The sequence below is a fragment of the Impatiens glandulifera genome, chromosome 1, assembly GCF_907164915.1.
Source record: "Impatiens glandulifera chromosome 1, dImpGla2.1, whole genome shotgun sequence".
NCBI classification, from domain to species: domain Eukaryota; kingdom Viridiplantae; phylum Streptophyta; class Magnoliopsida; order Ericales; family Balsaminaceae; genus Impatiens; species Impatiens glandulifera.
In genome coordinates this window covers 78,647,814-78,659,699 of record NC_061862.1, presented here as the reverse complement: position 1 = coordinate 78,659,699, position 11,886 = coordinate 78,647,814, and the positions used below count along the sequence as shown (strand labels likewise).

General features: G+C 27.6%; 1 protein-coding gene across 2 annotated transcripts; it reads left to right on the top strand.

The window, feature by feature from the left end:
* The first annotated feature begins 4,607 nt into the window (after nt 1-4,607).
* On the top strand, nt 4,608-11,020 carry LOC124919023 (potassium channel AKT2/3). Of its 2 annotated transcripts, none has more exons than XM_047459135.1 (11): nt 4,608-4,964; nt 5,042-5,260; nt 6,467-6,625; nt 6,732-6,789; nt 8,080-8,397; nt 8,675-8,914; nt 8,990-9,310; nt 9,382-9,573; nt 9,807-9,882; nt 10,054-10,590; nt 10,721-11,020. In XM_047459135.1, the coding sequence occupies exons 1-11, from the start codon at nt 4,732-4,734 to the stop codon at nt 10,807-10,809; spliced, it is 2,442 nt and encodes an 813-aa protein (XP_047315091.1). In that variant the 5' UTR covers nt 4,608-4,731; the 3' UTR covers nt 10,810-11,020. The 2 variants fall into 2 exon arrangements, with proteins under 2 accessions (XP_047315091.1, XP_047315090.1); XM_047459134.1 differs by having other exon boundaries at nt 4,612-4,964; nt 10,676-10,975.
* Nucleotides 11,021-11,886: the final 866 nt, after the last annotated feature.

The following is an 11,886-nucleotide window of genomic DNA, read 5'->3' as shown; positions in this document are numbered from 1 at the left end:
TAGGAATTTTTTAACTAGAATCGTTTTGTTCTCTTAAGTGAGTCTTTTTTTTCACTTGAATTATCCTAATGGGTTGGTTATTTAATTATTATAAGTACGAAGTATTAGTAATTAAATAATTTAAAGGGCTAAAGACAAGAATTGAGTATTTATCTTAGTAAATAATTCCTCATTTGTATGTATCTTAAATAAACCTTTTGTAAATAAAGAATACAATAGTTTTGGCATGTGAAAGACAAGTATCATTTTTTGATATTCAAATCTTCATATATACTATTTAAGATAATTATGTGATTGTGTTTATACAAATCTGACTAAAAGATTTTTCAAATATGGTCTAGAATGCTCTCTTTAGTGCAACAATAGTGTGAATTAAAAGTTAGAAAATTCCCACTTTGTGGGCCATCAAACTCTACATTTCTTCATCATTTGCTTTGTGTGTCATTACCCATTAATAGAGTTTTTCATTTATGCTTCAAAACATCTCAACCAAACAAGTCTAAATATTGATCATTCATGTTGTAAATATATTTAAACATGTATCTAAGTGAATTAAGATATAATCACATTTAGAAACTGAATTTAGTTAGAGACAAATACTAGGTAAATCCGTCAAATCATACCCCCGAAATTCAATGAAACGCACACGCAAAAATGTTATAGTTTTTGTCATCAATAATAATAATAATAATAGTAACACTTGGGACCATATAAATATCTTATTCAATGAAGTAGGGAGTGTCTTATTGTACTATTGGAGTTATTTCATACCTAACTTAAATTAATGTAAATCTAATCAATTATAAGAGAGAAATTAATTAAAGAGAATTGAAAATTCAAATAAGAGATTGTGTCCACTAAAAGATAACAATCCTTTGTGTGAACATAATTTTGACAGCATTAAAGAGAATATAGAAAGATATATTAAAGAATTGAGATAAAAGTGTGGAATTATCTTTTTTTCACTCAAAAATTCAATTTAATTTGGGTAATGAGATTTTGTTTGTGGATCTCATCGACGAGCATAGAATGTGATGCTGATATATTTTTACTGATAAAATAGGGATTTAAAAAAATTATTAAATATTTTACGAAAATTAGTATCACTTCAAATTATAATGTTTTTCTAGTGAGTTTTGTTTTCTTTTCTCGTATTTTATGTCAATTTTAAGCGACAATTAAAAAAAAAATCATTTAGACGTATGTATTTATGCAACTAATTCGCTTATAGCGTTTACACTAATAAAAAATCATTTAAATATATATATATATTATACAAAAATTGGTTTATTTATCCGTAGTAAGTTAACATAGTTAATTTTTATTTTTTAATTTATATATTTATTAATTAAATATTGATATATTTTCTTTTTTTTATTAATTAATCAAATTCATTATTTACTTTTATTTTTACATAGATTTTTTTATTTTTCTTATATGAGTTTTATTATTAATTATTTTTTTATTATTTTTTTCTTTTTTATCATTTTTTATTTCTTGTTCTTTCACTCTCTATATATAATCATTAATTATTTTAATTTTATAGATATATATTTTTTTATGTATTATATATTTCGATATCAACATTGATTATTAATTATTTTAAAATAGTTTGGTTTCGATGGTTACATTTAATAGTGACTCATCTCTTCAATAAAAAAAAATATTAATAAAAAATTGGATAATAATAACAACTCATTAATCAAATAATGAAAAACAACGAAAGAGTAATAATGAAATATTAGACAAAAAAAACAATATTCTTTACTACTGTCACAGGTCTTGAATCAAAAATTAAATAAAAGGCTATTAGTTTCATTTTTATTCATAATAAATTAAATAAAAATAAACATTTCACAAAAATATTAAAATAGAACAAAATTCACAAATAAATTGTTAAAATATGTTAAAAATGAGAATTTGAGTACTAAGAGAAATAAAAATAAATAAAAAATAAAAATAAAATAAAATAAAGAGAAAATAACCTAGAAATAATAAAAATTTAGAAATAAGAGACTAAATAATCCATTTTTGATAGTATACGTTTAAATAGTTTTTTATTAATATATACATTTAATTGAGTTAGTTATATAATTATTTAAGTTTTTTTCAATTAAAAAATCATAAATACTCTTTGCCCTATTTTAAATATTAATCTCAATTTTCTTGGTCAATTCTCCTTATTAATTAATTAATCAAGATAATGAGAATCTTGTCTCAAGCCATGTAAGAGAATGTTGTTTGATTCTTTTAATGATACATATGTAATAATCCTATTAGTTTATCCTTGTCTCATCTATTATCTCCATTTTAAATTTTTTATAAATACATGTATAACTAATTTATGTTGTTTTTAAAATTATTAAAGTTTTTTATTATTCAGTTTCAAGAGGTTTGAAAATGCACTTATTATGATAATTCATATTGTCATCATCTTCCTCTGAGTAAAAATAAACAGAACTTCTTATTACTATTTATTAAAATGGCAAAAATTTACAAAATATTTATTTGGTCAAAAATGTTTATTTAGAAATATTTTTGTGACATTTTCTACAATTTTGATACAAAAGAACACCCTTTTTTATTCACTTTTTTTTAATTTTTTTTATTTTTCATCACTTTTTTTTATTATATTTTTCATATCAAATATATAAAAATATAAATAGTTCTAATAAATTAAAAGTCTACACATAGTCAAAAATAGTTTTATATATATATATATATATATATATATATATATATATATATATATATTTATATTGATTCTCATTCTTGGTTCCACAAGATAGAAAAGAAAAAAGAGAAAAAGAGACGGTACATGGTCCATATATATATATATATATATATATAATTAGCATATAAAAGACTTTTAAATGAATAGTTTTAAAAGGTTTGATAAATATATTTATGACTGCTTCAGCCATTTCTTTTCTTTTTATTTGTTTTTCTATTTTTAAATATAAGAAAAGATTTGGCAGTTTAAAAAATAATCATGACAAAATTTTCAATTTCAATTTTTTTAACGAGGTTAATTATACAATAAATTATATAAAACTAGCATTTAGCCCGTGCATTTGCACGAAAAATAATATAAAACCGTGAAAAACGGATAACATTTTTTATTTTATTTTTAACCGTTTTAAGTTTATGGGTGAGTCAACCCACCATCCGACTCAAATATCCATTTACTCAACATCATTATATATTAGTTAGTTAAAAAGTTGAACTTATATTAATATTAAAACGTTCTGCGTTTATCAAATTTGGTGTTGAATTTAAAATATAAAGTCTTTGTAGCCTAGTTGGTTAAAGAGTTGTATTTGTTTTATTAGATTGCAAGTTCGAAACATACCTCTAGCATTTTTAATTTTATTTTTAACCGTTTTAAATTTAAAAACGGGTCAACCTACAATCCAATCCAAGTATCCAAATTAACCATAACTCTCGACCTGGCAATCCGGATACTTTAAAAATTAAGCATCATTATATATAGATAGATAAGCTCAAAAATCTTCTAATGTGTTGTGGTATACTAACCAGATATATAAGACAATAATATAAAATAATGCTTCAAAAATAAAACTACACTTCCATTTTATTATAATTTAAATATCACATCATTTTATTTGTTATATATCTTATTTTTTCATAAAGAAACTTATATAAAAAATTACTAAATTAGGATAAAGAGAATAAAGGTTGCAATGTCTTGAGCATTTTTTTTATATTATTATTCGGTAAAATGGTCAGATTAGGCTTCTTGTTTAGGTTAATTGGAATTTTGGATTTTACTTTCAAACTTATCATTAATGACCTTTTATTATTAAGAAAACGAGATTTTTTTTCTTAACAATTAAAACGACGTTAACTTATTATTTATCTTACATTTATGATTTTTTATTATTAAAATAATATAAAACAAAGTTTTTGTCTTTAACGGATTCAAACGACGTTAACTTATTATTTAAATAACATTTATAAATAAATAAATAAAAGATTAATATCATTAATTTAACTACCAAACTTCAGTGGTCGAGAGTTTTGACTACTAAATTTTAAGAAATTTGTAGTAAAAACTCTAACTTCGTTAAAATTCGGTAGTTAAATTATTGATATGAATTTTTTATTTATTTATAAGTGTCACGTAGATAATAAGTTAACTATATTTGAAACTATTAAGATAAAATCTTCGTTTTTATAACTATAACAATACTAATGAGTCCCAGTCTCAAATTTTAATGTTCAAAATTAAGAAGAAGTCCAAAATTTAAATTTGACACAACTAAGGAATCCAATTTGATAAATCTGACATTTATTATTCTATATATCACTCTTTCTCTATTTAAAATCTTGTGTAATGTGTATAATCTGAAATTCCAGAAAAGACTAATTCAATTTAAAGATGTGAAGGGAATCAACTTATCAAATTTCAAAAATGTTAATAGTGCATCCATCATCCGAATAGAACATTATTCATAATAGTAACAATAAAACAAATAAATTATTGATTGAAAAGAACAAAATAAAAAGAACCTTATCTCAAATATAATGCCAAATGAATGCTCTGATGTTTCCATTTCACTCTATGTATAGCTATACATGAGGACCATCTCTCTTTCCCTACCACACCAATAATAATATCATCACCCACCAAATCAAGATTCATTCCACTCTCTCTCTAAGATTGAGTTGTCTGGTTTTGATAAAAAAAAAAAAAAGAAGAAGAAAGAAATGGAAACAATAATCTCCACCTTTACCAATGGTTATTATCATCATCATCATCATCATGAAGTTGATATTGATCAAAAGATGAAGATTTGTTCATCTTCTTCTCCAAGATTCAACTTGAGATATCTATCCAAGGTTATTCTTCCTCCACTTGGTTCTACAAATGATTCTGATCAAATTCAAACTCAATCTCCACCAGGAAGTTCAATCATCTATCCAATGGACTCCAAATACAGGTTCTAGATTAATAATTATTATTATTATTAATGTATATAATAGAACATTTAATTAAACTAATAATTGTAACATGCAGATGTTGGGAGACATTAATGGTGTTTTTGGTGTTCTACATAGCATGGGTATACCCTTTTGAAGTTGCATTTCTCAAGTCATCTCCTAAAAAGGCTTTGTTTATAGCTGATAATATCATTAATCTCTTTTTCGTTGTCGATATTGTCCTCACGTTTTTTGTTGCCTATTTTGATCCGAATACACAACTTCTTGTTCGCGACAGAAGGAAAATCGCGTTGAGGTAAGTAAATAATTCATCGTAAATGTTTTATTTTCAACTCAAAATTTATCATACGAGAAGTTAGTACAATTCCAATCGTAATCTCCTTTCAATTTTAGTGAGATTGAATAATAAAAAATTTTATAAATTTTTTTTTTCATTTAATTACTTGTTTCATCTAAACAATGATTGGGTTTTAAAGTTAAAAATTAAATTTCAATTCTTAAATAATTAATTATATAAAATTATTATTATAAATTAGTTAACTGAGAAAAGAGTTTTGTTTGAGAAATCAAGATCTCATGTTTAAACAAAATTCAAAATAATAATAATAATTGTACACAATTATTTTTATTATTTAATCCCATATAAAACAAAGATGTATTTATTGATTCTAAGATTTGTTATAGTGTGAAGTGAAATAATTTGTTTTTTCATTACATCCAAAAGGGTATCCTATTCTTGGGTATGAAACAATTAATCCTAATTTTTGCATATATCTTATCATATATAATCTTTTATTGGTAAAAATAAATATAGTCCTAAAAGTATATGCAGACCATTATCAAATTTGTATATCCCAACAGCATGATTAGGTCAATATGTCTTTCCATTTTTTGTAATAAATTTGAAAGACATAAAACTCATTTCCATGTTCTATGTTTAAATAAAGAAAATAACATTGCATGTCTTTTTTTCTTTTCTTAGAGAATTTGCCCATATTTGTCTATCCCTACAAACTTTAGTGGTCAAAGTTCTAAATTGTTCACAACTCTTTAGTCAAGAATTATAAGAGCCTTTTTTTTATTTTTATAAAAATTAATTATTATTTAGGGTTTAAACTTAAGTCGTTATAATATATGGAGTTGAAACATTAATATTTTTAATCATTTGAGACTTTTTCCTAACCAACATCCATCTACAAATCCAAATCCTAAGGTTCCAATTTTTTTTATCACACAATTATCCAGTGCCAAATCTGAATTACTAAAAGTGTTATAGTTCGAATATGAGATAACGCAAATTAAAGTTCTAATCACATCTAACAAAAATATTCAAACTTCGATCACAAATAAAAATTGAAAAACAAAATGTATTGATTTTAACTTTACAAATTACACAAATAAAATAAAAAATTATCTAACACTGCAAACTTACCGAAAATTATGATAAAATACGATTTCAATTTAATTAATACAATCATTTAAGACGATAATATAATTTCAGGTACTTGTCAACATGGTTTTTGATGGACATTGCATCGTCAATCCCATTTGAAGCAATAGCTTACTTGGTCACTAACAAACACCAAGCCGGGCTTTCGTATTCTCTTTTAGGTATGCTTAGATTTTGGCGTATTCGTCGCGTCAAGCAATTCTTCACCCGGTTAGTCATTCTTTAATAGTAGTCTTCAAATTTTTACTTATCTGATCAGATAAATTTGTTTGTTTTGATCATGTTTAAATTGTCTTTCTTATTTGGTATATTGTAGGTTAGAAAAGGATATCAGATTCAGTTACTTTTGGATTAGATGTGGCCGACTACTTTCTGTAAGTGCAATCACCAAAATAATAATAATTTTTTTTAGTCAATTACTATTTAAGTCTCCAACTTTAAATAGGGCTGAATTTTGAATTGTTTATATGAGACTTCAATTATCACAATTTTAGTCATATTTATAGTTTTCTCACTAACAATTAATGCACATCTTCTTATTTTAACATAGTATTTACATTTTTTTAATTAATTTAGTAAAAACAAAATAACATTCTTTTTTTATATTTCCAATTATTCTCATCATAGTTTTGAAACTCGATCCGATCATCAACCCAGTAAAGGGACTGAGTTACTATTTCAACCAGCGGGTCAACTGGTTCAACTAGTGAATTTCATATAATAATAATACAAAAATAGAAGAAGAAAAAATCTATTGTTTATACAATAATAGTCAAAGTAGAGATCAAAATTCAAAATATTATTTCGCAATTACAATTTATTCATTGTCTTTATTAGGGACAACACAATTAAAATAGCGTAAGCTCTTAAGTCATGGATCAAATACACATAAAACTATTATGAATTTGGTGTTGCATATATTGGTGTTTCTCAAACATAATCCATGATCAAACTACACATAAAAAGATAACCCAAAGATCTAATAATTACTATATAAAATATGAACCTCAAAATAATATCAAATTACTGTCATCAACTATATAAAGTATGAACCTCAAAATAAACCAAATTTTGACAAGAAAATGATGACAATAACTTAACAAATTTGAAATAAAATAGACTAAACTAGATTATGCGAGGGACAAGGCTTTCAAATCAAACTACATTCTCCGATTTTTGGATAACTCTGTTTTTATCTAGAGAAGAAACTATGTTTAAGTTATGGTTTACAATATCAACTTAAATAATTTTTTTAGCCTCGTAAAAGCGAAATTAGCTAGTTCAGATAGTAAGTGAAGCTTGAGGAAGAGTTTGATTCTCAGTGTCTAGAACTAAAAATCGATAATCTACCCCCACATGAAAGTATAAATAAATAAACCCAATGGGAACAAAAAAAAATGGGGAAAGGAAATTGAGAAAGTGATAAGTGAGAAAGAAAATAAATGATTTTTGTTATAAAAAATAGGATAAACCACTGGGTTGACCCGAGTTGCCGGATTTCCGGTCCAACCAACGGGTTGGCCGGATTTAACTAGGTTTATTGTATTTCTAATTTTTTCATCAACACAGTGGATCGATAAAAAAAAAAAAAAAAAAAAAAAAATTTACAATGAAGCCACATATTTATTTGAATTTTATAGTGACTGGTTTGTAAATATTTACAGGTAACTTTATTTCTAGTTCATTGTGCTGGTTGCCTGTATTACATGCTAGCAGACAGATACCCACACAAAGGGAAGACATGGATCGGTTCTGCATTTCCCAATTTCGAAGAGACTGGTCTCTGGATCCGATACATCTCCGCCATTTATTGGTCCATAACCACCATGACCACCGTCGGTTACGGCGACTTACACGCCGTCAACGCCGCCGAGATGATCTTCATCATCTTCTACATGCTCTTCAATCTCGGCCTCACAGCTTACATTATCGGTAACATGACAAATCTCGTCGTCGAAGGCACTCGTCGCACCATGGAATTCGTAAGCTCTCTCTTTCTCTTTATCAATCGATCTATGATGAAGAACTTTAAGATTACCAGTCGGAAGAACCGCTAGAATTATGGGCGTTATTCGAGTTCTCGATTTGGGATTTGGGTTCTTCAAATTTTTATTCTTTTTTAAGCAAATTCGAAAACTTGGGTGAATTCAAATTCGGTTGGATATTCGATTCATACCCAATATTGAACACCCATCTAGCTAGAATCAAATAGTTTATGCATTTGTCTTATCCGATTTTTTGTTTGTTTATTACAATCAGAGGAACAGTATTGAGGCTGCATCGAGTTTCGTATGTAGAAACAGGTTGCCTCCGCGGCTGAAGGAGCAGATATTGGCATACATGTGTTTGAGGTTCAAGGCAGAGAGTTTGAACCAACAACAACTAATTGAGCAGTTACCAAAGTCCATTTGCAAAAACATTCGGCAGCATCTCTTCCTCCCAACAGTCGAGAAAGTTTACCTATTCAAGGATGTCTCACGAGAAATCATCCTTCTCCTGGTAAGGAAACTACAAACCGTCTCTCGTAATTAACCTGTTCGCGATTCTGATAAAAGTGAAAAGGAATTTGTTTAGGTTGCGGATATGAAAGCGGAATACATTCCACCAAGAGAGGATGTGGTAATGCAAAATGAAGCTCCTGAAGATGTTTATATTATTGTGTCGGGTGAAATAGAAATGATAGAATCTGATCAGACGGAGAAAGAGATAGTTGTTGGGACTTTTCATTCAGGTGACATATTTGGGGAAGTTGGAGCTTTATGCTGTAAACCTGTCTGCTTTACTTACAGAACCAAGACTCTTACTCAGCTCCTCAAGTTGAAAACTAGTGCTCTTATTGAGGCAATGCAGACCAGGCAAGAAGATAATGTCACTATCTTCAAAAACTTCCTCCAGGTCTGTTTCGTTTGGCTTGATCTCTGCAATTTCCTGAATAGTAGTAGTGATTGTGTTTATTAGTTTTGCAGTTTCATAAGAAGCTCAAGGATTTAAACATTGGAGATATTTGGCTTGATGGTATGGGGGAAGAAGATTGTGATCTTAACTTGTCTATCAACTTGTTGACTGTTGCCAGCACGGGTAATTCTGCTTTTCTTGATGAGCTCCTTAAAGCCAAGTTAGATCCTGACATTGGAGACCCCATGGGAAGAACTGCACTGGTATAAATCGATTTGGTTTTATGGTTCGTTACCTTATAAATGATTCTAAGTGGTAAGAGCCTTGAACTGGGAGGTTGAGGTCTCTCTTAATTTCTTACTAAGAACACCTTGATTGAATATCAGGGATATTTGGTCATTTGACGTTCATCAAACAAGCTCTTGATTTCTTTTTCATATTTTGTACTTCAATTTTCTGGCATTAAAATCTTGAAATCTTCCTTCTCTAATATCAGCATATAGCAGCATCTAAAGGGCATGAAGAGTGTGTGGTTGTGCTTCTTAAACATGGCTGCAACATTCTCTTGAAAGGTAACCTTTCCTCTGTGTTTGGTTCGGACTGAATTGAAATTAGAATTGAAATCGATGGTCCAATTTCAAATAAGTAATTGAATGTGTATGATTTTTAAAGTTCCAATTCCACCATTCCCAATCCAGAATTGCAATTCTACTTTATAATATTTGGAAATTTGAATTATACAGATCTAGAGGGTAACACAGCATTATGGGATGCAATAAAGTCAAAACACCATTCCATATTCGGCATGCTTTACCATTGTGCAGCCATATCCGATCCATACACAGCAGGCGATCTCTTATGCACAGCTGCAAAGAGAAACGATCTAACAGTCATGAAAGAGCTGTTAAAACACGGTCTCCACGTGGACTCGAAAGGACACAAAGGTCTAACTCCAGTCCAGGTTGCTATAGAAGAGAACCATGCTGAAATGGTGAAACTCCTTGTTTCGAATGGGGCTGAAATTGGAGATGCAAGACAACAGTCTACAATGAACTGGGATGCAATATTGCAAGAACGAGAAGTTGGTGAGCATCGGATTTCGATGTCGGATAATTCACAATATGAGTTTCTGAAGAGGAACAACGATCGGGACAGGTTGTTTTCTCTGAGAGTTAGTATTTACAGAGGACATCCTGTTGAAAGGAAAGAGTCTTGTTGCAGTGAACCTGGAAGGCTTATTATCTTGCCAAGTTCATTACATGACCTCAAACGAATTGCAGGTTAGAAACAAAGCCTTATTATTTGATGTGGGGTTATTTGAAAAAAAGAAAATAGGTTAATTGTTTGGGGGTAAATTTATGACAGGTGAAAAGTTTGGAATTAATGTGACAAATGTGGTGGTAATTACAGACGATCAAGGAGCAGAAATTGATAGCATTGAAGTGATAAGAGATAATGACCGACTTTTCATTGTTGATAAAACTGCTTCTTCTTTTTAACCGTGCAATTAGTAATAAAACAACATAGGAATTACCTTAAATAGCATGGCATGGTAAATCATAAGAAATAAAAACTTGTGTTATGAAGAGAAAATTAATGACAGAAATTTATCTCACATAACATCATAAGCAGTTAAGAAGTTTTTCCTTGGCTTCTTTAATTGTATGCAACCCTTGTAGTGCTATATAATGGACAAGTTTTGTGTTGCATTATGGGCTTGTACTTGGGTGTCTTATTAGGTTGGGTCTAGAGATGGGTCGGTACGGTATACCTTAATATTTTATTTATATCTTATACCTTACCTAAAATTTCGGTATGTAAAAAATGCATACTTTTACTTTACTTTGATTTCGGTATACCTTGTTTTGATATATCTTAATTTCGGTATACAAAAAATTTATACATTTATCTTACCTTAATTTTGGTATACCTTATTTTCGGTACGGTATCGGTATTATACCTTTGATACATAAAAAATATATTAATTTTAAAAAAAATCAATCCCATCGGTAAGGTAGAGATGGTATATATTGAATAATATTTCAGTATAATTATATTTTGATATTATTCAAAAATTATATTTCTATAATTAAATTAATTTCAAATTTATTTAATTATTTTTTTATAATTATTATATATATATATTAACTTATAAATATTATTTCGGTATATCTCGACATACCAAAATTTTAAAAATCTCATACATTTACCGTACTAATAATTACGGTATCAGTATCATACCTTACCTTTTTTTCGGTATACCTTAAAAGTCGATATTTTCGATATATTACGGTACGGTATTTTCGATATACTTTTAATATCGGTAATTTTCCCCACCCCTAGTTGGGTCGGTATGTTATACTTGCAATTTTTTTTGTAATACATTTCAATATAAGAAAAATTATAATGTTATTTTGTATATCGAAATCTCGATATTATAAAATTAACATGTCAAATATTGACAAAAAATAATAAATCTATTAAGGTTAGATAAATAATAAATATTTATAAAAAGAAAATAAATATATTAAGATTAGTAGTCTACTTGAATCTATAAGTATTATATATTTGTTTAA